Below are 25,620 nucleotides of genomic sequence, written 5' to 3' on the forward strand. Positions count from 1 at the left end.
TTTGCCTAAAGATAACTAGTTTGCTGGGCATGCGGATAATGCCTGGCACTTTAAGACCTTTCCCTTCCGTATTAGTGCTCACCTCTTGCCGCTTTTTGATCACTGGGTAAAACTGAGCACCCCCGACAATTGCCATCCACAGTTCTATTTTATCTTGGATCTGTTGGATCTGTCATTATTACAGTTCCTGATATGGAGTTTATGGATCCAAGCCCTGGGATAAACTCCTATGTATCTTCAAACCCCGTCTACCCGACGCTAAAGCTTAACAAAGCCCTCGGGAAGCTCCTTATGTTTAAACCACGCCGTGGCAGTCTCTGCAAAGAGCCGCGGTTCCAGACGATTCCACGGATGTCGCATTTTCAAGTGCGTATACGCGATAGTCTCTTCATTCGGCTCTCCCGATCGCCACCAACTTCACAGCATCACCGGGGCTATCCTTTGTAGGCACTAACCCCCGCTACAACAATCAGAGTACGCGCAGGCCATGGTGATAACTACTGTGTAGGATGCTCTGGTAATACAATCTGGCAACACAGGTCAAGGGTACAGACATTAGTATCAATACGTGGGATATCGGTACCATCTATTGCCTAGCTGATAAGAGACCGGCCGAGGTAGTTCTCTATACGTATCATCGCCCACGCTATATATAGAATATACGGCGTAAGTGACGTTTAAGAGAACGTTCTAAACCCCGAGATAAAGACAGAGTTCACCACATCTGGTTCGGTATAGGCCAGGCGGATAGCAACCTAAGTACCAAACTGTAGCCGATAATGTGCGCTGAACCATTCGCGTATGTATAGATCAGCTGGACAATCTGTCGCGCTGCGAGATCCACTGAGAATGGCGTACCGGCGGACTTGCCATGGCCCGGAAGATCTGGGACCAGGAGCTAGTAAGACGTGAGGTGGGGATCACCAGATCCCAGTAGAGACCAGATACCAAGGCGCCATGGGTTAGTACAGCAGTGGTCTGGCCGGCGTTGTATGCAGTGTGATACAGCTCGAGAGACATGGCCAAGTGATACGAGGACCAGTGGGACTCCGACTTTTCTCCGACTCTCCGACGGTGTTTCTACCTCGGTGGTGCCCGTGCACGATCGCCGATCCCGCAGTGGGGTTTGAAGTAAACAACGGTGGAAATCAAGTACAACATATGTAGTAGCCTCGAAAGCGAATGGTCATGAAGTAACCCCCTACACTTGCTTATTCGAATATTGACCATGTAGGAGGTGATCAGTACTAAACGACCCTATAGGGGCTAATCCCTTCTGGGAATAGTGTTACCTCACTGATTGGACACTGAGCATCACTGACAGCATCCAATGCAACCTCGAGCATTCACTGAGCATCAGTCATTCTACACGTGACTGAGCATGATCACTGATCTCCGTGCTGACATCTACTCAGTGACCCTGAGCCTGAGTATTCGTAAAAGCGGCGGCAGATCAAATAGGAAAGCCCCACACGCCAAGATAAATGCGATACGTATAGATAAGTGCATAAGTTCCCCCGCTTTGGCTTGGAGTAAATAAAACACGTTTCTTAACCTGCAGAGTCACCTCTTCCATTCTCCCAACATGGATCCCCAAATTGAAGAACTATTAGGCCTAGAAGCCGTCCGTACAAGAGCCCATATTGTCCTCAAACTAGCCGAAGAGGATCGGTTGAATCATTTCAATTACCACCCCGAACGCATGGAAGATGCCACCGACTACGTACTTAAACTGATTCAGGTAGGTCTGGCACATACCCAGGACGCACACTTCCAATTCCAAGCATAAAAAAGCTCACTCTCTATCATAGCGCGACTTCGGCCCTGACAGATATCACCTGATTCCGCCTCATGGACGCTGGCAGCATTTCGAAGTTGGCGGGGTTCCCCGCATAGCCACTCTTCTAGCTGAATGGGATGAGGAGAAATGTGACACCACGGAAAAGACACGCAGGCTGATAGATCTTTTCTTCGTCTCTGTCCTTTTGGATGCCGGTGCTGGAGACTTTTGGAAATTCAAGGAGGCACAAAGTGGTCTGACGCTGAATCGAAGCGAAGGTATTGCGGTGGCGGCCCTGCACATGTTCCTCAACGGCGACTTTGCGGGCCAGAACTCATCGGTGAAACACACCGTCAATGGTAAGCGTTTGCTCTTATATTCAATGCGATATTGGCTGACTCGTGCTAGGCGATGCATTGCGAAATATCAATGTAGACATCTTATCCCGTGGACTCCAGGTCGACGATGCCAATCCCATGATCGGAGTATCTGCGCGTGCAGATATTCTCCGTAAACTCGGCGAGTCTTTGATGAACTTGAAAGATATTTTTGGACCCTCTGGCCGTCCTGGCAATCTTGTTGGTAAGTTCATACCACCGATAAGATCAAGAAAATCACTAAACAGTTCCCAAAAAATCTAGATTACCTCATTGCAAAGTCCAATGAGAGCGGAAAGCTCGATTACCGGGATCTTTGGAACGTGCTACAGCGCCTCCTGATTCCCATCTGGCCGTCTGATCGTACTCACGTTAATGGGCAGCCCATTGGCGATGCATGGCCCCTGCGAGCACTTGCACAGCAGGCTGGATCGGAGTCGAACCCCTACTCCAACATCCAACCATTCCATAAGCTGACTCAATGGCTAGGGTACTCGTTGATGGTACCGTTCTCTCGCCTGCTCTCAGTCTCATGGTCCAATACTGAGCTGGGAACTGGTCTGCCGGAGTACCGCAATGGAGGAATGCTCGTCGACATGGGAGTGCTAGAATTGAAGCCCGAGGCACTGCAGCGAGGGTTGAGCCTTTCGGGTGGTAGTTTGCCTTCGTTCGGTGCGGGCGATGATGAGATTGTGGAATGGCGAGCAATGACTGTTGCTCTCCTCGATGTGCTGCATACGAAGATTCTTGCTCGCTTGGATGGTGTCCAATTGTCTCTACCTCAGGTGTTGGAGGCGGGCTCTTGGAAAGCGGGTCGTGAGCTTGCAGCGGCTAAGCGTCCGGAGACAAAGTGTAGTCCCATCTTGAACTTTGGCGACGGTACCTTGTTCTAGAAGCTGTTTGGTCAGTATCAAATGCACCAATAGCTTTATTGGACTATATTCCATGTATTCGGCCTTCCCGGAATACAGATTGTGGAGTCGGTAAACTAGGGATCCAACTTTTCGGTCTATACTGTAGGTCAGCATCAAAGTCCGCTTTGTATTAGTTCTTCTATGCTCCTAGAGATGCGAGATGTTAATCATTTACTTCCGGCAGAGTAGAAGTAACTATCTTTATCTGCTTGCAGTGAGTTCATGAGAGCCGGAGCCGCCACAGCCGCCACAGCCGCTTTACATTCGCGAATACCAGCCAGCCTTTGGTTGATTGCTGCGCTTTATAAGTCAGTTTAGGACAATGCATGCAGGCTCCAAAATGTCAACTCAAAGGCGACGTGAATTCGTTCTCGCATCGCATCGTATGGTATCGTATTGTATTGTCGTATTGTGGGCGCATAACATTCGGAATGGGCCCACGAGGGCTCGACTCTGCTCTCCCTGCTTCCGAACCACAGCAGCGCTGTTGTCAGCCCATTCCAGTCTTGATGTGCCTCTCCGGTGCAATAAGAGTGTCGCAAGGGGCAGTTGAAATGAAAATGATATTGATCAAGTGATCATCGCAGCTCAAAAACAAACACGCTCAACACAAAAGGAAGGATACTCAATACAGCGGGACTACTCAATGAGTAGCCCCTGGCCCGCATGACAGCTACGCCGAGCGAACCTAGTGCAGTGTCATCCTGCAGACCGGAGTGACACAGCAAACGCCCCATGTCGCCGTCCAAATCGTACATCGTCAGCCTCCGCGGGCCAACTCAAACAAGAATCTCCTCCTCCCCCCCAATTCCTCCCTACCACTTCATCATTGTATTCGTGTCCCACCACGCTTGAGGTCAGCCGTGGTGGGACCGCAAGGCTGAGGAAGCCGATGAGGAAGTCGCCGCTTCCCTCACCAGCACCTAGATGACAAGGAAATGAGTTAGCAATGAAGCGAATGTGAGTTGAAACGAATATGAGTTTGAAGTGATAGTAAGACTGAAGTGAAGCTGATTGGGGCTTAGGAGAAAAGGAAATGTGATGTATACCTTGCATTCAAGTAAGCATTTACTTGCCTACACCTCGTCCAGGTAGGCGTCCTCGTCAGCCTCATCCTCCTCATTTCCCTCCGCCATGATGGCATCCAGGCTGGCCTCCAGGCCCTGGCTGTTGCCATACGGGGCAGAGACCCCTTCATCCTCATCTGAGGCATCGTCGAGGTCCTCGTCCTCATCGAGGAATTCATCCACCACCTCGTGGTTTGGGGGTGGAGGGTTGGCTTCTGCCTCATCGTCGGTCTCGTCGTCGGGCGGGGCGTACAACGGATTGAAGTCCGTTGGGTGGGGAGCGCGCCATTCATTTACGTGGGAGTGACCATTGGTCAATCCTCCATTGGGGGAAACGGGGCCGTCTTCGATGGCGATGGGGCGGATCAGAGGGGGACCCCAGCGAGTACGGAAAGGTCTGTTGATCTGGGGGCCATTGCTCACCCCAGAAACAGAAGAGTTGTTGCCCTGGGGGATGTTGCCCACTGCAGAAGCAAGAGGATTATTTATCTGGGAGGGATTGTCCCCGCCAGAGCCGAAAGGGTTGTTGACAGTCTGGGGGGTATTACCCACACCAGAAACGAAAGGATTATTGATGGTCTGGGGGATACTACCCACGCCAGAGCCGAACGGGTTGCTGACAGTCTCGGGGCCAGAATCCTCGTCAGAAGAAGAGAGGTTAGTTTCGTCTACCATCTTGAGATCTTGAGATGATAAGATTGAGAGTCAATATTGAGATGAAGGCTAATACAAGAGAAGAGGCTGCATCCAAGCTGGATGACGATGATCTTTGATTGAAAAAGAGAAGGGGAGATGACGAGAATGATTGCTGCCATGAGACAACAGTTTTTCTGTGCTGCATGTTGACCCCCCAACGAGGAAGGACCCCCATTGAAAACCACCATACTATGCTAATATAACAATACTACACCCTTTGATCTTCAGTCTTCGGTCTCCGTTGAATTACGTTGAATAATATACTGACATGGATCTACGGCTTCTTATAGTTCTCGGCATACCGAACTAAATCTCTTGGCATTACGGTCCGATCATCGGCTGTTCCAAGGCTTTGAGCCCCACTGTTGGTTCCAGCAGGGGAAAATCGGCCTTAAAAAAAGATAAGAAAAACCCTGGAAACAGAAACGGGACTAATCCAGAGAGTGGCGGGTCTATTCTTAAGATTACGAAACATTCTTCTTGCCATCATCGTCACTGCAAAAGTCCAAGTGTGGTATACTTCATATATCACCTAGCCTTGATCCAAACTACATATCAACACTAGGAATATCGACAAACTCACGAGCCGAATAACCCGAGCCTGCTCTGCAGTATGTACGTACTCCGTGCCGTGCCTCGGTTCGGCATTCTAACAAGTCCCTCGAAATCCCCTTCTAACATGCATCACTACAGTCAACATCAACTTCATACATACTTCCCAGAATGTCGCACATTTCACAAACAGCGCGTCGGCTGTTCCGGTCGCAACCCCTTTCAGCATTCAGAACATACTCGCCTGCGGCGCCTATTGCCCGTCTCCATGAACAACACCCAAACCGGTCGGCGGTCGTTCATGACCAAGCACTCCCTAGCCAAACCGACGGATCCCCATTACTGTCTCAGACCCAGTCATTGCACAACGAACGGACAGGCCTCGACAAACTTGTTTCCCATGTCCCTCTCGTCCAGAAATTGCGCGGAACCCAGAGCACCTACAAGGAAACACGTCCCCATCTTGCAATCCCGCCACACCTTAGACAGCATCACTTCGTGGGCGGCAGCTTGACTGGTGTAGGCAAGCTTGCATTCGCACCATATATGTGGCTCTCGACCGGCAAGTCTGGGACAGGGACCGACAGTGCCGACCGAGCCAGCAGCGTTGTATCAGTATTCCATATCGGCCAGGACGTCTGTGGTCACCCTGGCTTTGTCCATGGTGGTCTTCTCACTGTTCTTTTTGATGAGGTGTTTGCGCGCTGTGTCTCTGCGGCTTTCCCCAGCGGGCTGGGCATGACGGCGAATCTTAATGTGGATTTCCGAAAGCCAGCTCTTCCCGACCGAATGTATGTGATGCGCACAAAGACGGTTAAGGTCGAGGGCAGGAAGGCCTGGGTTGAGGGCCGCATGACTTATCTTCCTTTGACCGTGCCCCTGTCTGCGGACGGGCATACCATTGTTCCTGATGCTAGTCTGCTGCATGAGGACAGTGAAGGCGCGGTAATGGTTGCTGAGGCTAAGGCTTTGTTTATTGAGCCCAAGTTTGCAGACGTGAGTTCCCCTTTATTCTACCCGTATGTGGTAGATTTAGCTAACAGTTTTCACAGTCTATGGTGTCGGTTTATTCGAGCTAGAGTGTCTTTGTGTGGAAAGTTGATATCATGTCCCTGCGTTATACATAGTTATAGAGTTTTAGATTCATAAAGTCAGTGATAGATAGATAAGTAGAATGATTGATTCCTAATTTCCCCCTTGATTCTCGAAGACTGCTCATTAAGTACTCACGAAATCAAACACAATTCTCCCACACATATATTCTCCCCTCGTCGTCATGATCACCCCTCGACGAGAGAAGTATCGCGAGTCCCCAAACATCTCAAATCCCCAAATCTGCAGCCCAAGTCAGTTAGCCTCTAGTTTCATTTAAATCATCCAACAATAACTATAAATACTGACCTGCTCAGCTGTCCAGCCAGACTTAACATTCCGCTCAAAGGTATGTACCCAAAGACCAGGCCCCTCCTCAGACATCCCACTCCAGTCCTCAACTAGAAAACCGGTAGATTTACTCCCATCCTCCTGGATCTCACCTCGTAAGTATTGCTTAATCTGGTCATTAGACATGGCCGTCTGAAGCTCAAATTCAGGCCTTATGATTCCACCTGCGTCAATAACACCGTGGACGAATTCACTCTGTGCTTTGACCTCGCCGAAGAAGTAGTCCTCGTGGTCTAATACTTTCCAATCCAAGACGCGTTCTTCTTTGGTTGCGGCCAGCCCTGCTGTGGCTGTCTGGGTAAAGTCGATACTCGTAGATGGTTGGCTTGTTTCGGATGCTGGTGTTTGGTATTGGGAGATTTGGATGTATATTGTTGCGAATCCGAATGCCTTGCGGAGCAACCAAGGTACTTTTTGCTGTGGACGGTACGTGATCAGCTTAGGATTTAAAGTTGTAGAAACAGATTATTTCGAACCAATTTTAGAATAGGGTCTGCCTCGCTGGTCAGGTCCTTATTCTGTATACAGTAATCGATTAGAATATAGCATCTTCAAGGGGAATAGTATCATTACCAGAACCCAACGGCCGTTGAGACATTCGATGGTAATCTCCCGAGGGGCAGCCATGGCATAGGGATGGATGGTTTTATTTCATTCAACACGGCAGTCTGATGAATATATCCACGGGTGATCCATCGGTGATCTCGGAGGAATGTGAGATAGCCATTATATTTAATGGGGCAATTGATCCCTACGTCCTCACCATGTTTCATTGGACTAGTCTTTGTACTACAGTACATTTGTACCAAATGTTACCTCGATATAAGACTATCTACACCGGAAAAACTATACTTTTGGTAGAAAGTGATCATTGCTATCTAATATCACTATCGTAAGGAGCCCCCGCCATGACGCCTTTCGACCCAGATGGCATATGAAGAAGGAAAGGACAAGAACAGCGAAACAGCCCGTCCGAAAACTTGGGAATTGGAGAGGAACGAAGTAGAAACAAGTCGCACGTCGTCGCATCGTGAATAATTTCTGGTCAAAAAAAGCGGAAGCCAGCAAAGAGAAGAGAGAGAAGAGGAGATGGTGGAAGTTTTGAGTGGGAACAGCTGTCCACAGGTCTAAGAAAGATGGAAAGCTCCTTGGCCTTCTTTGATGGCAACTGAGAGGCGCTTCTTGAGTACGTCCAGGTCGCTATAGTCCGGCAACTTCAGGTAGTTGACGCATGTCATCACACTGGGGAGGTAGTCGTCTGGTGTATATGGATGTTCGCTTGGGCGGCACACGACAGTGAAGATCGGCGTGAGACTCTTGAAACCTATATTTGAGTTTGTGTTAGTGGGATTTTATGTGGAGAAAAATGAAATAAACATACCTCCAATGGGGAGCTTGGGGCTACCAGTGACAAACTGAAGGAAATCTCGGCGTTGCTGGTTGTCCAGTTCGCTCATAGTTTGCAGCAGGTTGCGCACACTCCGACTGTCCATGTTGAACCCGTGATCGGCTTTGATGGAGTCCATTAAGGTCTCGATAGACCAATCCTCGTCCGCTTGTCCGAAAAGCATAACGAGCTCACTTGGAGTGAAAGCACAAAGGGAGGAGAAGGGGAAGACTTGTGAGAACCCAGCCCGGAAGGCATCCACCTGACGCCGGACACCGCTACCCAAGGTCATGTCGATGACCCGTTCGATGTAAGTGTCAATATTTTCGATTGTCAACGGCACATTGGCGCCATCAGAGATCAACTCAATCGCAGGATATCCAGGTAGAGTGAAGTCCAAGCCCAGATCGTCAACACTGGCACCGTGGACCGTGATGTTTTGCACGGCCTCGGATTTAAGGGCTGGCGAAAGCGACTGGTTTGCCTCAATGACGTTTTTGGCATTGACAAATTCTTTGAGCATGACCAAGGACTTCGCCAGGTCGTGGTCAACCAGCTTGACGGTGCCTAGGGATGGTGCCACTGATGACAGAGTATCCGCGATACGGAAGAATGCTGGATTGAACGAAATGTCGATGATCCTGGAGTCAAGCATCGAGCGAGCCACAAACTTCCCTAGGACCTTGAAGATGTTTAATTGCCTCTTCCCGATATCTTGGGATGCTTGTTCGTCACTCATCGGCGCTGGGAACAGACCAGACTTGCCAAATGCATATTCTGTGGTAGAGCTTCCGTCCGTGTCTCTCCAGATCTTAAGCTTCTTCTTTGAGAACTCCCTAGAAACAGTAGAGTAGAATTCAAGGGTCGGTCCTAATCCAGTACCAACTTCCTCGAAATATTCAACCTCGAGAATGCTGGGGGAAGATCCATAGAGTTCCATGACCTTTAATGCAGAATCAAGGATGCGAGAACGAGAGATGCGCACTTTTTGTCGCTGCAGCCGGCCAAGGAATGGGCGATCATCGCGGCGCAAGTCCCGTCGGCTGTCTTCACCACTTTGAGAATTTTGCCATCTCATCATCGCCCGTGAGTAGCCAAATGCAGTTGACTGCAGGAATAGATGCCTTGTCTCGAATGGGAACAAGAAGGAAAAAAGCCTTGCTAAGTCTTCGCTCCAACTTGGAAGGCAATCGCTTGCCACAATCAACGGCTCCTCGAGTTGGCGGTTGATCTTGGCGGTGAGCTTCGTGTTAATGAATTGAGCCAAGGGCTCCGAGGTGATGGTGGCGGAGTCTTTGGTATCGGTCAAGATATCATCAATCGTTGCGTTCATTTCGTGCAAAACACGAAGCAGGCGAATGATAGATGAAGTTGTTGGGTCTTTGTCGAGAGAGGCCGGGATCTCAAGGGCATCACCCTCAGAAGAAGCCTGGACGGTCGGTGTAAGGGTTGAGGGCTCTGGCGGCGGAGGACCAGGAACGCGCTTAAATGTGATAGTGTGGACTGCCGACCAGACGTTCTTGGCACTACTCTCGTCCAAGTCCTCACGGTCGTGATGAACACCACGGTAGATAGTTGTCTCATTAGTAACGGGCTTGCCATCTACGAAAAACTCAAGGTGCCAGTCCTGGGGCACCGAGGCCATTGCAGCGGCATACGATGAGAACGGGCGCCCGGCAGTGGCGAGAGAACTGTTGCGCGTGTGACTGGGGAGAGCGGCAGGAGCTGACGATGAAGGCTTGGATGCAGCGGTCTGGGAGGGTGTCCCAATTCGGGTACCATCTTCCTTGCGAGCCGTGACCTTGCCCGAGGATGCCACCTCCATGTTGACTGCCGAGGGGTCAGAGATATCATCATTTTCCATATCCTCATCGAGATCATCAACAATGGCATTGAGTTGGTCGCCCTCATCTTCTTCGCCGCCTTCTTCTTCGTCGGTCAGTTGCCTTTCATCGGCGCATTCAAGGGGCTCCTCATCCTCTTCATCTTCATCTTCTTGAATCCGATTGGACTGATGATGATGCGGGTGATCGGTGGAAGAATCATAGACACCATCCGTGGGATCGGTCATAGTGCCCTGGAGACCCCCTGTGGGATTTGGGAGGCTCATCCCAGACCCAGAAGCCAGCTGTTCACGAAGTCGGGATGCATTGGCAATTTGTGAGAGAATTGAGTCCCTTGTTCGTGAGGGGCGAGGTTTTTCCGCCACGGCGATTCGGGGATGAAGGAAATCATCCAAGGCCTTAAATGTAGCAATGGCATGGATTGACACCATGATGTTGCGATAAGGACGAGGAACTTCGGACCCTTCGTCGGCAACCAGCTTGAGTCGGAGCTGTTTGCTCAGCATGTAGGCGGCGTTGCTGCGGGTATTCTCTAGCGAATTGTGACTAATGGTAAGGACTTCGAAATGTTCCGTCCTACTAAGCAGGTCTTGCAACTTGCGGATAAGTACGCTGAAAGGTGTCGTGGCGGTGCTCTGGCTTTGGGCCTTGTCCGAGATTGAAACACCCATAAACGCCCGCAGGAAGTCGGCTCTAGCATCGCGGATAGAGGGCGATTGAAAGTTACCAAGGACACACAGAAGAACGTCTATAATGCCGGAGTTGAGCAATTCTGAGCTGGTAATGCCCTCCAAGGCGTCTCCGTCAAAGTAGGACGCGAGCTGTTTAAATAAGGGAAGACCACCCTCACCGCCACGGGAATAGCGTGATTTTATTTCGGAGGCGAGGGATTTCAGTGCTGTCAAGATCCTCAAAGCCTCCGCTCGAACGGTTTCACCGTGGCTTGCTTCATATACCTCGAGGAAAGCTTGGGCATCTTGGATAACTACGTCGTTGAGCGCATTGTCCATCTTTTGTCGACTGCGTGGGCCGGCCATGAAGTCGTCTTCGGAATCAGACATGTCATCTTGGTCATCATCCTCGCCATCATCGTCGTCAAAGTCATCGGGTTCATCGTCTTCATCCTCATCATCTCCGCCAGATCCAGTCTCTCCAACAATTTGATTAGCACCACGCGATGAATCTGTGCTCGTGTTTATACGTGAGGGATCGGATGAATCGATGTTCTCCTGGTCTCCTGACAAAGAGCCTTCGGATAGTTTGATGATCGCCGAGATCACTCCTTCACGGTGGAATTGATGCTGATAAACATGTTCAAGCCGCTGGAACAGTAGCTCAGCGCAGCGTAGAGCTAAAGATACGAGAGAAGGGTGGTCTTTTTGGGACAGAATGGCAGCCAAAAACGAAGCGTAAGGGACTGTGCGCAGGGCGTCTTCGATCAAAGAAGGCTCAAGGATATGCAGCATCTTCAGCTGTGCAATCAGGACCTTCTGGCGGACATGCAGATTGACCGTGCTCGAGTAGGCATCGGTCAAAGTTGGGAACAGAATCATCGCAAAACGCTTAAGCTCAGTCTTGCAATTAACGAGCAAGGACCGCCTTTCCTCCACTGTCTCTTTAGATTTGGGAGATCTCAGTCCAATGGACATGTGGCTATCAAAGTATGAGCTTAGGAGGTTGTCGGTTTTTGAGGCATCGCGGCTTGGAACGCCTGGCAATAGCTCGCAGACGACATTGAGAGTTTCATATACTTGTTCACGGGGCCGATGAATCAATGCTTGCATGACTAGCACGCTGTCCATCTTAACGGCCGTGTTATCCACATCCTGCGGTGGTGACACGCCGGTCAAAATTTGGTAAAGCGTATCCACTACATCCATCTTGAGAAGCTCATTTGACAATCGTGGGCTTGTTCTCGATACGATTGCCAATACCCTAAGGAATTGCGTGTGGATATGAGGCCCGATCAGGTTTGTTGTTCCTGGCAGTAGAAGCCGAAGGATAGCTTTGAGCATTGCAGGCTCAATCAGCTCCTCCAGGTTCTCCGGTCGGTGCTTGAAGCTCTCGACAATCCGTGATACGCATAGGCACCCTTGCTCCACGACCTTAGGATCATTGCTAGAGAGGACGTTGAGTAGGGTGGGCATTACATCCCGCACCACAGGGAACGAGTCATGAGGGAGGTTACGACAGCAGTTAGCGGCCGTACTAACTGCTGTTCGTTGAGTACTGGTTGGGAAGAAATCCAGATACGTGAGGCATGCGGTCAATCCACCTTCTCGCACGATTGAGGCTGGGAAGTCGACTGAAATCTTGGCCAATGTACTCAAAGCCTGCTCAGCTAGATCGATGAACTGTATATCGAGCAGCTTTTGGCAGAGGATGGGTACAGCACCACCATATACAACATTAGCTACGGAGCCCCGTAGGGCCTCCATTAGATTCGCAAGAGAGCGACATGCAAGAAGCATAATCTCGGGATTTTCTTCGCCAAACTGATTTGGCTGCATCAAAGTCACGAGCTCCTTCACATACGGGTCCGGCGAAAATTGACCAGACAGGTTATCCTCGTTCGATACAAGCAAGAGATCTGACAGCTCTTGCAAGGCGATCAATTGGAGAGATGGATCATCCTTCGCTCTCAAGTTGGTGAGAATATCTCGAAGACGTGATGACATGCCACTCATCATGCCAGTGAGGGCACGTAAAGTGCTCTGGAGTCCCATGGGGCCTCTGCCACCGAATAGGCTGCTGTGGAACGGATCCATATCATCATCACCGAACGCCGAGGGATTGGTGCCATCGTTGCTCTCTCCCGTTTGAGATCCTTGTTGTTCTTCCTGATGCTCTTCCTCCTCGATTTCCTCCTCTGCATCTCTCATCAAAACATCGGGATTTGACTTGCCCGAACGCTTCTTCGGGCGTCGGGGCGGCGGGGACTGTGTCGTCGCGGGTCGGTCTATAAATAAAGAGAAGGGATCAGTAACTAGCACATCAGATACAAATTTGTGTGACACGGCCGATTGTCATCCATAAAACTCACCGTTCCGACTTGACTTTCGCCTCGATGGTTGTGGGGAGGTCGTCGATTTCGATGATTCCTCCGACGGTCGAGATGAAGGTCTGAGATGAGGTTAGCCCTAGTTCTTATCCATCAATGTGCATCATCACCTACCCCGGTTGTGACATGGCTGTACGGCTGCGGGCTCCTCGACGGGGTGCAGCAGGAACAGGACCAGTAGATGGAGCTGTTTGAGATGCTGCAGTCCGCGGTCGCTTGGTTTTCCTTTGGGGCGATGCCGGTGCTGGCTGTATCGGGGCGTCTGCTTGTCGGTCGTGGCGGGAGGATGCCTTGCGTTTCCGGGATGAGGTAGAGCCAGGTGTTTGAAGCGGTGTACCGGACTCAGCAGGTGGAGGGTCTGTGGCGAGTCTCGCGGAGGAGCGAGTTATTCTGGATGACATGAGAAAGTGGTCTTTTGTTTTAGATTATGCGTGATGATATTAGGGTCTGAAGAAAGAAAAAGACAGAAAAAGAAGTCCGGGATGGGTCAAAGCGATAGGCAGATAGTTGGGTAGACAGATGACGAATCTAGAAATGCAGAAGTGATGGATCCCGATGAAACTGCGGAGCATCCACTTAACAATCCAGGGGACAGATTGGGGGGTACGAGCACTCAGGGATCAACAGATTCCCAGTGAGGGTCCACGGAATATGAGTCTGAACCTCAACCAGTGTACTTGTGAAGGCGAAGAAAATGGGAAACTACCTCAGGGAAGAAGAGGCCGAAGTGCCTGCGGGGGAGACGGGATAATCCTCGAGAGGGTCCTGGCGGTTGGCGGAAGGCCTTTGCCTGGCCATAAGTTATCGGGTATAGGAATCTCGATTGAGTAGTCGTCACCGTTGTTAACCCGCCATCCACCTATCGAAGGCTAGCCGAGAGGGCTGGCGAGAACGATGTTTCGGGTAGCTGTTACTGTTGCCGTTGGGGCTAGGAGATCTCAAGAAAAGAACGATTTACCAATTCCGGTCACACAGAAGATAATTTTTCAGATGGTGGGGGGGTTAAAAAGAAAGGGGAAAAAGAAAAGGAGGGTTTGACGTGGTGGTTGATGGGATTCGGCGAGCGTCAGGCGGCGGAAGTGCAACATTTCGATGATCTAACCAGGTCCTTGTATAGTTACTTGGACATACTGTATACATTACCTATTATACGTGCTACTTATTATAATACTTTATTGCACGATTACTTCTAAATGGCTCTCTTGGTTTCCTTATTTGCATCTTGCCTGGATATCGGGCATAGAGGGGGTCTGAGACCTGACAGTACAAATGGCAAGGAATATCACAAGGAATAATATCTCAAGGGTCCATTGTATATCTTTTTTTATATGGTACATCTATTGTATTTAGTATGATCCAGTTATTTGAATACAGACAAAGACGTTTATTAATATACTCCATCGGAGTACCTTGATGTATATATAGTGCTCGATAAAACCGAACCACTCCGTACCTATGTTATAGGTAAGAATGAAGGACCTTGAGAGCTCAAATAACCTTATCAAACTGAATTTATACCTCGCTCTTCATTATTATTATGAACCCCCAAAGTGGAATATAACGGCGATCGATCCGGATCGCGGAGACGCACCGAGTAGAACTGGATTGACTCACCGAGCCATCTTATTAATCACGGGGAAACTCTAGGGCTAGAACGTGATATTCAAAAAGAAAAGGGCGAAGAAACGAGGAAAAAAGAACGACATTTCACTTCTTCCATCTTTCGTCTTTCACCTTTCACCTCCGTTCGCCTTCTCCGGCGCATTCTCTTGCCGCCTTCGGTTCGCCCCCCATTCGCAATTCACAGAAACTCATCCTCACTTCTCATCTCCCCCGCCTTTCTCCGATACCGTTTTGCCTTCCCCGGAATTCAAGATCTTCTAGTATATTCCTCTATTCTTTATCTCTCCATGGCAGCCGATATGGTCGGCGGGCAGAGCGATGATGTCCACCAGATACCCGCCGACACTACCCCCGCCTCCATGGACCACTACACCTTCCCAGAGTATCGCCTCAGGCGGACGATGAAAGACCCAGAAAAGACCCCTCTCCTGCTGGTTGCTTGTGGTTCCTTCTCCCCAATTACCTATTTACACCTCCGAATGTTCGAAATGGCTGCCGATCACGTCAGATTCAGCACGGACTTTGAAATCATTGGGGGATACCTATCGCCGGTGTCGGATGCCTATCGTAAAGCCGGCTTGGCCAGTGCGGAGGATCGGTAGGCGATTCTACCTCCATCCTATTCAATCTATTCGGAGCTAACGGAGATTCATCTATAGGGTTGCGATGTGCCAACTTGCAGTCGATCAAACCTCCGACTGGTTGATGGTGGACACATGGGAACCGATTCAGAAGGCCTATCAGCCAACAGCTGTGGTGCTGGACCATTTTGATCATGAAATCAATGAGGTCCGTAAGGGTGTGGACGCCGGAAACGGAACCCGGAAGCCCGTTCGCATTGCTCTGTTAGCCGGTGCGGATCTGATCCATACCATGTCCACACCTGGTGTGTGGAGTGAGAAGGATCTGGATCATATTTTAGGAAAATATGGCGTAAGTTTATTCCGACATCCAGAACGGTTCATCCTGCGCTCGAGAAATGGGTCGCTAATACACCTTTCAGTCTTTCATTGTGGAGCGCAGTGGCACCGATATCGATGAAGCCCTGGCCAGCTTGCAGCCCTGGAAAGACAATATCCATGTCATCCAGCAGCTCATTCAGAATGATGTTAGCAGCACAAAGATTCGACTCTTCTTGCGACGTGAGATGAGTGTGCGTTATCTCATCCCAGTTCCAGTCATTCATTACATTGAGCAGCATCATCTATATGAGGATGATGGCACGGCAGAGAAGGGTAAAGACAAACAGGAGGGTCGACAAGGATGATACGATGATTTACTACTGCCTATTGAGGCATACTCATAATGACCCCTAGCGACGCGACATCCTGATGCGATACCCCTGCCTTCTGTCTTCTCGTGTGCGACAGATGATGTTTTTTTTTGTTGGAGTTTGGGGAGTATTTCCGAGTTCTAAATATGGTCTCTGCGCTTGCTAGAAGCTACTATCAGCGGGAGAGTCTTGCAATTATCCCCGCGGCCAACGACATGTAAATACTATTTTCGGGGCTTGCTTTCTCTCCTTTTTTTGGTTATACCCTCTATACATACGAGGATTGAATAGACCTCCATTGCTCAAAATCCGTTCAAACTAATATTTTAGGTTCTCTTATGCCTCGGCCTCGGAAATACTCCAATAGGCAAGTATGGCCTCCACATTCACCATTATAGCATAAAATGACACCATTTTGCCAGACGGGTTTAGACGGAGCTATGGACATTGGCACGAAATCAAGATTAGAAAGGGGTACGTTGCAGCATAGTAATCTGTCAAATCGCCACGCAAAAGATGTATGTAATCCCCGGTCTCACACGAGAAAACACCGATCTCCGATCGCCCACTGTTACCTTCCGTTATCGACTGATCTTGGATCGGCCCCCGCAAGTTAACCGGCGCCCAGGGGTGCGAAGAGACCACTTCACTCATAAATTCCTTTTACTTCTAGCCATTATGCTATAGATATCAAGAAGCACCCGCCATGTCAATATTCGAACCCGCCCACGAACCCTCGTGGCCTCTCACCCCTCCTAATTCCTCCGATCCTTCAGCGCCAAAAGATGTCTCGTCGGTGGTGACAGCAATCCATGTGATCTCAACCGAGCGAGCAGCTCTCGCCCACCTCGAGCACATCTACCAGACCGATGCGCGGGCGCAGCACGATCTCGCCCGCGCTGTGGATCAGATTGCGCGGAGCGTGCGCGAGGGTGGGAAACTGGTGGTTTGCGGGGTTGGGAAAAGTGGGAAGGTCGGACGCAAAATCGAGGCGACGATGAATAGTTTGGGCGTATATAGCGCGTTCCTGCATCCGACTGAAGCCTTGCATGGCGACCTGGGATTGGTTCGGCCGGTAAGCCCACCTGCGCCTGCGCCTACAGATGTGCTTTTGAATCATAATCGCATCACAATCGCGATCGCTTGGCTTGTGATAAGACATTGGAAACTTTCATACTGACCTGGTTTATCCAGAATGATACAATTCTTCTCATATCCTTCTCTGGTCGCTCGGGGGAACTTTTATCGCTGCTCCCGCATCTCCCCGCTACTGTCCCGGTGATCGCTCTTACGTCGCATACACATCCGGCGACATGTCCGCTTCTCTCGTTGCATGGCCCTGCGGGAATGGGTATTCTTTTACCGGCCCCGATCCACGAGGACGAAGAGTCTTCTTTCGGTGTGTGCGCGCCCACATCGTCCACGACGGTGGCCTTGGCGCTCGGCGATGCGCTGGCTATTGCTACGGCCCGGAAGCTGCACAGTGCAACAGGGAAGAGTCCTGCAGAGGTATTCCGGGGGTTCCATCCTGGTGGTGCTATTGGAGCGGCGGCGGCAGAGACACCGCTAACCACGCCGTCGAGCGGCATGTCAACGAGGATGTTTGACTCTCCAACCTCGTCTGTGTCGCTTCCGTGGGAGGAAATCACCCCATCGATCCCTCCTTTCAATTTACAGGCGCCACCGGAACAGCGCGTCATTTGTCGAGATATGCTGGTTTCGCTCGATCAAATCCCCACTGCTTCTGCGTCGTCGCAGTCGCCTGACGATGTCAGACTTCTCGATATCCTTCTCACAGCCATCCAGCACCCAGATGCCAAATCGTGGGTGTTGTTATCTCCGTCCGAAATAATCCCCCCGCGGCGCATTCGGGCTCTTCTTTCTCCTAGTGGAGATATGGATGTGCGTGTGTCCGAGGTTATAGCCAAGAACCCCGGTACTTCATTCGTTGTACCCCAAAGCAGATGGCTCTTGGTGCCAGACTCGACACCTCTGGCTGAGATTCGGCGTACTATTTGTGAATCTCAAAATGGACCAGACCCAGTCTCTGTCGTTGCTGTCGTGAAGGATATGGCCTCTCCCGACAGTTTCTTGGGAGTGATGGAGGCAGAGGATCTATTGGATGGATGACATGACTGAAAAGCGTCCTCTTTTCTTTTTCTTTCTTGGATATACACACCTGATTTTTACATATCGTTCGCATTATCATGCATTCGGTTGACGATGTTACGCCCACTTTGTTTATACATACATTTTTAGATGCACATTTACAACCGAAGCCTGAGCCTCACAGCCAAGGCTGTTCATACACCATGCAAATCAACGCCAATGATATTTCTCATAGTAATACAATCAGTATGCAAAGTCCCGGGTCTATATAGTACAGAACACACATCAATCGTCCGCAATCAAGCCTTAACAATCGGCTTAATACCCTTATGGATAGCAGCAATACCACCCGTAAGGTTCTCGAAGCCCTGACCAGGAATCATAAACCCAGCCTTCTGAATCATACCCCTGAACTCCTCCTGGCTAGGGAAGCGCTCAATACTCTCCACGAGATACTGATAGCTATCACGATCACCCGCCACAACCTGACCAATAAGGGGGATGGCACCAAAGTTCCAACGCTTATAAATGCCATCCAGAATCGGGTTATCGACCTTACTGAACTCCATGCAAGCAAAGACACCACCGGGCTTGAGGACACGATACGCCTCATTGAGCGCAGCCTGTTTATCCGTAAAGTTCCGGATTCCGAAAACAACAGTGTAGAGATCCACCGAGGCGTCGGGGATATGCGGCATGTGCTCAGCGTTGGCCTCGACGAAGTCCAGTCGCGACGTGTTGTAGTAGGGCGTGTCGAGGGAGCGCTTGCGGCCCTCGGCCAGCATGTCGGCGTTGATGTCGCTGATCGTCACGCGGGTCTCCATGTCGTGGTTGACGTTCGTGGCGTGGTCCAGCATGCGGAAGGCGATGTCGCCGGTCCCGCCGGCGATGTCCAAGATGTTCCAGCCGCGCTGGTCGGCGGTCAGGGCGGGCAGGCATGAGCCTGGGTTCAGGGATCGCACGAAGTGGTCTTTCCACAGGCGGTGGATGCCGAGGGACATTAGGTCGTTCATGCGGTCGTAGGAGGCTGCCACGGAGCTGAAGACGGCGCCGACTGTAGGGGGATGTTGGTCAGGTATGGGTTCGGGTTTGGTTGCATTGAGATGGTCAATTGGGTAAGATGGTGATTATGATTCTTACCTCGAATCTCCTTCTCTGCCTCGGGCACATTCGTGAAGCCGAAGTGTGTCATGCGGTCATTCTCTGGCTTCTGCTCCTGGACACGGTTGGCACAGGAGAAACAACGGTACGGAGTAGAGGGTTGGAAAGCGCGACGCTTTGCACTATAGTGCAAAGCTCGCCAGGCGGAGCGAGTTGACATGGTGGACATAATGGAATTGATGTTGTTCGCAGGTCTGGAGAAGCTTGCCCAGGTGAACCGGGCAACTTTTCTTTTCCAGTCCCGGTCCCCACCGGTGCGTGCCCTTAAGCATCATCTGCACTGGCCAATCAGAGCGTCTAGTTTATGAGAGGTACAACCTTGAAACATACTTCAACTCTTATATGCCTCTATTTAGACATGGAAAAGAGACATTGGGACTCTAAGGGTTGAAATCGGAGTTTATCCTACAACTACCTACGCTCGCCGACTGTGATAATCTGCTATTCTATCTCGGTGACCATTTAGTCTTTATAGGCTCTGGAAATAGCAAACATCAAATGAAAACATAATTCAATGAATAAGATAGATGGTATATGTACAAAAAAGCACCAAGTATACAGTGAATCACCACATTTTCTCCCAAATTCGCCGGACCCAATGCATCTGAGCCAGCTCCGCCTTCCGCCGTTCGGCCCATCCACCTTCTTCCCAGATCTTGCACTCTTCATCGATCTCCGCCTTTCCAGAGTACAAATCTGCCTCTGCAACTTTCACAAACGAACTCCGGTGATACACCTTCCAGAAGACAAACATGACGACCCAGAACGCTAGACCGAAGTACGAGGTGATGAAGCCTTGCACACTGAAAGGCTTGAAGACAGAGAAGCCATTGCATATGGCGGTCGTGGAGCCGATAATGACAGCGAGAATGGCGCCGTATGGCTGCCATGGTGCAGCCCAAGGAACGAACGTCTTGCGGTCGATTCCTTGTGCTTTCAGGGCGCGGTACCAGGCGATGAAGACACAGACCATGCCCGTGTAGGTGAGAACGAAGGCGATGGTGGTCAAATCAACGAACCAGAAGAAGACCTCGACGGAAGAGGTACTGGCCACGAGGAAGGTGATGCAAGACAAAACCGAGACCGTGAGGACACAGTTTATGGGGATGCCGGATGCAGTACATTTCAAAAGGAACTTCGGTGCTTGGCCATCGCGAGCGAGGGAATAGAGTGTTCGGCTGGAGCTGTAAAGGTAGGCATTGCCACATGACCAGCCCGATAGCAGAATCAAGAAGTTGATCAGATCGGGCAGGCCCTTGATGCCAAGGTTTTGGATTCCGATGACCCAAGGCGAAGCAGCGGAGCCAGCAGCACCGTCACTAATTGCGGAAATGAGACGTGGGTCGTTGGGGCTGCAGATGATGGTGACAGCTAGGACTCCGATGACATAGAATCCCACGATACGATAGAAAGTCATCTTCACGACTCGGGGGATGGTCACTCGTGGGTTCTGGATCTCTCCTGCGGCTAGGGCTGGGAGATCAGGACCAGCGATGGAGAAGGCTGCATAGACCATGACGGAGAAGAAGCCTAAAAATCGGCCCGTGGTGCCATCGGTATAGTACTCGAACATGACGCCATCGGTCCAATTCCGGAAGCCATAGACATCGTGCCTGGGGTTTCCGCCAACCATTGTGATGAAGGTGAGGAGGACGAGTCCGATGAGGAGAAGGATCTTGGTCGACGCTAGGATGAACTCGCTCTCGCCGTACCATTTGACCGAGACAAGATTGAGCATCGTGCAAACAACCATTGCCATGGCTACCCAGACGGCAGGGTTGACGCTTGTGTTCCAGTATTGCATGATTGTTGAGACTGCAGAATACTCCGTACAGACGAGCATTACACCACCGTAGAAATATACCCAGCCCCTAGAAGGGTTAGCGTCTGTAGCGTAGAGCCCAGCAAGGTTCAGGCGCGAAAAGACTTACATAGCAAATCCAAATGCCGGGTCGATAAACCGGGCAGCGAGCTCAAAGATCGACCCACGAATGGGAAGGTATGCGGCCATTTCCCCAACACACAGATTGACAGGCAAGATGAAGAGGCACCCCCAAACAAGATACCCCAGAAACAGTGACAGCGGGCCGGCATCCCGCAGGTAGGACCCGATACCGACGAACAGCCCAGTACCGATTGAGCCTCCAATGGCCATTAGTTGCACATGTCGGGATGATAGACCGCGCTTTGTCTCCCGGTAGGGTAAAACAGCGCCTGTGCTAGCATCCTCGGCGGAAACATTTGTAAAGACTTTCTTCTCCATGGCGGAATGCTACTTGAGCCTGGAATGTACTCCAAGTCCAGAGGCGCGGGACATGACTCTTTATATGCGCACTGACCTTGGGGTCAGGATTGGCACCAACGACGTTGATAGATAGACGGCATCGATGTTGATCATCTCTAACACCGCCAAGAACGTGGGCCAAGACCGTGGGCCGACTCCAGACACCGCTGATAAGAGATGTATCAAGATATCAACTTCAAATCAGCGAATGTCTTCGGGGTTATCCCAAAAGGGGGAGGAGAAGGCGATGCTAAACCTTGAAGATCTGCCAAGTGATAAGCTTATCAGGTTATTCGATGGGAATTGTCCAGAGGCCATAGCTCAATGACCAACTAAGACTTTTTGATAAGAGAAGTTAATATGAATGCCTCAACACGCCTTTGTGGGGTGGACTACTGGAGACTAGGCTGAAAGAGTTCAAAATGTCCGATCGGGCCATGGCCAAGATCAACAAACTCTCTGTCGGTTCCACTGACCTTTGGCCAAGTACGAATTATGATATTCCCGCTTACCTTGGGAGGGCCGAAGCCATAAGTATACCCCCGCATTTTGAGCTAGCGGGGGCTTGACCACTATGTTGTACATGATGCTGGTGTTCCTACAGGTCAAGGCCAGTGATCGGCAGTACTTTTTTATATATTTCTCATAATGGAATTACGTACTCCGTATATACTTCGAGTCAAGATTGCTGTGGTATGTAAGAGAAACTGTGTACATCAAACTTTCTCAATTAGCATTCTCCACAAAATGGACGCCCTCCACTCAATCTAAATAGACTTTTGATAATGAGGTTTATCTGTTAAAAGATTGCTTAGTACTACTATATGTGTCTTGAGAGGCCAAGAGTCATGTAATCGTCCGAAAGTCGGACCTGTGTAGTTAATACCTCAAAGGGCGCAGAAGCACCTTAGATCGATAATTGAACCTGAGAACGAACATATGAAAGAGACAAAATGGACGATTAAAGCAAGTATAGGACGAAAGGGTAACGAACACCACAATTCGTGAGTTCTGCTCGATTACCGCTAGTATAAATATAAAACAGACGATTAATTACACTCCTTCTATTCTATGCAATCATCAAACATGTGGCCTCCAACTCCCACAAATGCACCCAGCAACAACCGAATAAATTATTCAAACGCCAGCGGAAGGAACCCATCCGAATGAGCCCCATCCATTGGCCACGGCCAATCCGACAACAACTCCGGCGGTAGCTGGAACTGCATCATCTGCCCACCCATTCCCGTCGGTGGGCCGACTGCCGGGACTGGGCCACTGGGAGGAATGTATGTTGTGGGTGGGAAAGGCATCTCGCGTTTATTATCGATCGGGATTGCGTTATGTTGAGGGTGTGGGTGTTGCAATGTGAGATTGACTAGCCGGGAGGTGCGCATGTAGCCGTCGATTCTGTCTACTTGCGACCGAAGGCGTTGGCTGGCGCCGGCGGCACGCTGGAGACCTGTCTCGAGGCGACCGAGGAGGTCAGCCATTTCGAGTCTGTAAGAGCTTATTAATTTGGGCAATTGGCCTGGGATGTGTAAAAAAACTTACAACAACGTGCGGACGCGTTGATAGGATGCTTCTGATAAACTTCCTTCCATTACAGAACCGAGGATATAGCCGATTCCGCCAAGATGATGGAGCTGGGAGCGGTTAGTCAAATGGGGGCTGGAAAAGCAATGATGAACATACTAAAGGGGAGCTGATGGCTTTCAAATACTCCACGGGAACGTTGCTGAAGACACTGAGAAGTTCCCCGGCCACGTCACATTTGCGGTCTACGCCAAGCTCTTCCGCTGACAAAAGCACCATCCGGAGGAGCTGCAGTGTTGCCTGGATGTTGGCAGATTGGAACCCGAACAGGTCCTTGGCCATGTCGCCTGTAGTGGGTGGTGTTTCTTTAAATTGCGACGGTAGTGCGGCGTACATGGATAGTACCCTCTCCATGACTGCTGGTTCTGACATGGATGCCGGAGTGAACAGAGACCACACCTGCGAGGTTCCGTTGGCTGCCGAGAAACGACGCCGATTGCCGTCGACGACGTATTCTAGAATTCGATATAGGTCTGTCGTAAAGTTCCAGCCCCGAAGCCATGCTACAGGCTGCCGTGATACAACGGTCACATCGCCCGAGTCCGGAGACACGGGAGGCATCCCGTAGCCGTGTAGTGTGATAAGCTCATCGTCAACCTCACTCGGATATCTTACCAGAGAATGCGCTTCGCGATATCGAATCACGCCTCCCCATACGATGGTAGAATAAATATCCAACGTGTAGATAGACCAGAACTTCATAGCATTAAGTTAGCGGGAACCGTAACCATAAGATAAAGGAATGCATACTAGTCTTCGCCGCTCCTCGATTTCGATAGGACTCAAGTTTTTCGGCCAAAGCTTCTCATCATGAAGGCCCTCCATACTGGTAAGTGTATGGTACATGCCGGAAAACTTTTGCATATTCTTGATCTGGCCATTTTGAATGCTGGCAATTGCGAGAATGGCGCATGCACGCATATAGTTAATGCCTCTTGCCGCTGCAAGGTCTCGGGGAATAGAATCTTTCGCTGCAGCATAAAATGCCTCAGATGGAGGTTCGGCAAGTTCTTCGCGATGCCATCTATTAGTGAACAATGCGCCGTCTCGGGCGCGTCCCGAAACTAACGCACAGACAGCCATTGTAGAGGCAAACAACCCCGGATTTCGGAGGTGCTCTTGGTTATTAACTCTTTCAATAAAAGATTGCTTGTGGAAAAGCGGGAATCTGCGAATTTATCAGCCATAGAAAAGGGAAAGGGCAGTAAGGTCGATTCGTACATTGGATACACAATCTCGAAGTATACCTGCACGAGATTTCGGATTTGATGATCACTGGCAATGGCAAATGCATTCCATGAGTTTCGCAATGCGCTATCATCATCATACACTTCCGTTGCCACGCCACCAACATTGAAGGTAGACCATGGGTCCCCAGTCAATGACGGGCGGTGGGCGGACTCGCTGTAGCTCCTAGACACAGAGGAGTTTGATATCCGCCCTGTAGGCGGTACAGGGAGGACATTCTCGGGGGCAGGCGTTTCTACCAACGGAGTCTCTCGCATAGAAGCCCTGGTGCCAGCCTTGACGCCCCGGCGCTTCGCGGGGCGATCAAAGGTGCACGGGACGTCAAAATCCGCACAATTCTGACATCTGCCTAGCGGGTCTGCACTCCTGCCGCATTTAATGCTGCGTCTGTTGCAGAAGTCGCCTATGGATGCAACATGAGCTCCAAGCTTTCTAGTACAGTTCGGGGGGGATATTGCCGCCAAGCGCGAGGAAAGTATACAATTCAACGTGGGGATCTTACAGGCTTTGGAGACGCGTTGAAGCTTTCGGGGTTTTTGCGACATTCAATTCATTAGTTCATTCCAACCTCGGGAATTGGGCTCAGGCGCAAGGAAGCGGGTGACAATTCGTGGGCCCCGACCTCGGGAGCTTCGGTCGAGAAACGGGTTTCGGGGTCTGCACAGAGACACGGGTCGCGTGTACTAAATCGTGGGGTAGGCCTGTGCAGAATGGGAAAAAGGCAAAAAAAAATTGCGATCAAGCTGAAGCAGTAAATTTCTCCGATGACATAGATGCGCAATTGAATCCTAGAAATGAAGAGGATCAAAGTCGGCATTGGAGTTACAAGCCACAAAAGCTGACTCAGCAGCGTGTCATTTCAGGTTGATGCCGGGATCGAATGCGATGGATGTTTCGGCAATCATCGCGAGAAGATGTAATTATACTAATTTATAATGCTGTAGATCATAGAAATTTAGAGGAGAATATCATGTATATACTGTTTACCAAGACGGCATGTATATGTAGATTTCGACTACAGATGTGGTTTTATATAAAAGTCATGACCTACCAGTAATAAGTGAGAAAGAAATGAAAAACAAATAAAAAGGTGTAAATACAACCTCAATATAATACATTAAGTGCGGGGTAACAACATCGGGTACATGATGTTATACATGTGCAAGCGTAGGTGACACGATCAAGGCTCTATATGGTATAACGTA

General features: G+C 50.2%; 10 protein-coding genes across 10 annotated transcripts; 4 read left to right on the forward strand and 6 right to left on the reverse strand.

The window, feature by feature from the left end:
* Positions 1–1,585: 1,585 nt before the first annotated feature.
* On the forward strand, positions 1,586–4,135 carry LCP9604111_6640 (URC4/urg3 family protein; the record flags this gene model as incomplete). Its single annotated transcript, XM_039074584.1, has 6 exons — positions 1,586–1,741; positions 1,812–2,139; positions 2,189–2,362; positions 2,422–3,036; positions 4,015–4,031; positions 4,097–4,135. The coding sequence occupies 6 exons, from the start codon at positions 1,586–1,588 to the stop codon at positions 4,133–4,135; spliced, it is 1,329 nt and encodes a 442-aa protein (XP_038927279.1).
* A 12-nt stretch (positions 4,136–4,147) lies between these two features.
* Positions 4,148–4,813, reverse strand: LCP9604111_6641 (uncharacterized protein; the record flags this gene model as incomplete). The annotated part of the gene is made up of 1 exon (XM_039074585.1): positions 4,148–4,813. The coding sequence occupies one exon, from the start codon at positions 4,811–4,813 to the stop codon at positions 4,148–4,150; it is 666 nt and encodes a 221-aa protein (XP_038927280.1).
* Positions 4,814–5,557: 744 nt separating this feature from the next.
* On the forward strand, positions 5,558–6,465 carry LCP9604111_6642 (PaaI family thioesterase; the record flags this gene model as incomplete). The annotated part of the gene is made up of 2 exons (XM_039074586.1): positions 5,558–6,382; positions 6,439–6,465. The coding sequence occupies 2 exons, from the start codon at positions 5,558–5,560 to the stop codon at positions 6,463–6,465; spliced, it is 852 nt and encodes a 283-aa protein (XP_038927281.1).
* Positions 6,466–6,604: 139 nt separating this feature from the next.
* LCP9604111_6643 (uncharacterized protein) lies at positions 6,605–7,456 on the reverse strand (the record flags this gene model as incomplete). Its single annotated transcript, XM_039074587.1, has 4 exons — positions 6,605–6,721; positions 6,788–7,246; positions 7,306–7,347; positions 7,403–7,456. The coding sequence occupies 4 exons, from the start codon at positions 7,454–7,456 to the stop codon at positions 6,605–6,607; spliced, it is 672 nt and encodes a 223-aa protein (XP_038927282.1).
* A 500-nt stretch (positions 7,457–7,956) lies between these two features.
* On the reverse strand, positions 7,957–13,522 carry LCP9604111_6644 (HECT-type E3 ubiquitin transferase UFD4; the record flags this gene model as incomplete). Its single annotated transcript, XM_039074588.1, has 4 exons — positions 7,957–8,153; positions 8,211–13,019; positions 13,104–13,183; positions 13,236–13,522. 4 exons carry the CDS (start codon positions 13,520–13,522, stop codon positions 7,957–7,959), a joined length of 5,373 nt encoding a protein of 1,790 aa, XP_038927283.1.
* Positions 13,523–15,031: 1,509 nt separating this feature from the next.
* Positions 15,032–16,011, forward strand: LCP9604111_6645 (nicotinamide/nicotinic acid mononucleotide adenylyltransferase; the record flags this gene model as incomplete). Its single annotated transcript, XM_039074589.1, has 3 exons — positions 15,032–15,342; positions 15,404–15,677; positions 15,748–16,011. The coding sequence occupies 3 exons, from the start codon at positions 15,032–15,034 to the stop codon at positions 16,009–16,011; spliced, it is 849 nt and encodes a 282-aa protein (XP_038927284.1).
* Positions 16,012–16,723: 712 nt separating this feature from the next.
* Positions 16,724–18,147, forward strand: LCP9604111_6646 (uncharacterized protein; the record flags this gene model as incomplete). The annotated part of the gene is made up of 2 exons (XM_039074590.1): positions 16,724–17,092; positions 17,212–18,147. The coding sequence occupies 2 exons, from the start codon at positions 16,724–16,726 to the stop codon at positions 18,145–18,147; spliced, it is 1,305 nt and encodes a 434-aa protein (XP_038927285.1).
* A 278-nt stretch (positions 18,148–18,425) lies between these two features.
* On the reverse strand, positions 18,426–19,447 carry LCP9604111_6647 (class I SAM-dependent methyltransferase; the record flags this gene model as incomplete). The annotated part of the gene is made up of 2 exons (XM_039074591.1): positions 18,426–19,180; positions 19,267–19,447. The coding sequence occupies 2 exons, from the start codon at positions 19,445–19,447 to the stop codon at positions 18,426–18,428; spliced, it is 936 nt and encodes a 311-aa protein (XP_038927286.1).
* A 405-nt stretch (positions 19,448–19,852) lies between these two features.
* On the reverse strand, positions 19,853–21,550 carry LCP9604111_6648 (putative proline permease; the record flags this gene model as incomplete). Its single annotated transcript, XM_039074592.1, has 2 exons — positions 19,853–21,158; positions 21,219–21,550. 2 exons carry the CDS (start codon positions 21,548–21,550, stop codon positions 19,853–19,855), a joined length of 1,638 nt encoding a protein of 545 aa, XP_038927287.1.
* A 1,154-nt stretch (positions 21,551–22,704) lies between these two features.
* Positions 22,705–24,960, reverse strand: LCP9604111_6649 (putative C6 transcription factor; the record flags this gene model as incomplete). The annotated part of the gene is made up of 6 exons (XM_039074593.1): positions 22,705–23,071; positions 23,126–23,217; positions 23,267–23,863; positions 23,918–24,335; positions 24,389–24,818; positions 24,918–24,960. 6 exons carry the CDS (start codon positions 24,958–24,960, stop codon positions 22,705–22,707), a joined length of 1,947 nt encoding a protein of 648 aa, XP_038927288.1.
* Positions 24,961–25,620: the final 660 nt, after the last annotated feature.

Source organism: Penicillium roqueforti (genome assembly GCF_015533775.1).
Source record: "Penicillium roqueforti strain LCP96 04111 chromosome Unknown scaffold_18, whole genome shotgun sequence".
In the NCBI taxonomy this organism is placed as follows: domain Eukaryota; kingdom Fungi; phylum Ascomycota; class Eurotiomycetes; order Eurotiales; family Aspergillaceae; genus Penicillium; species Penicillium roqueforti.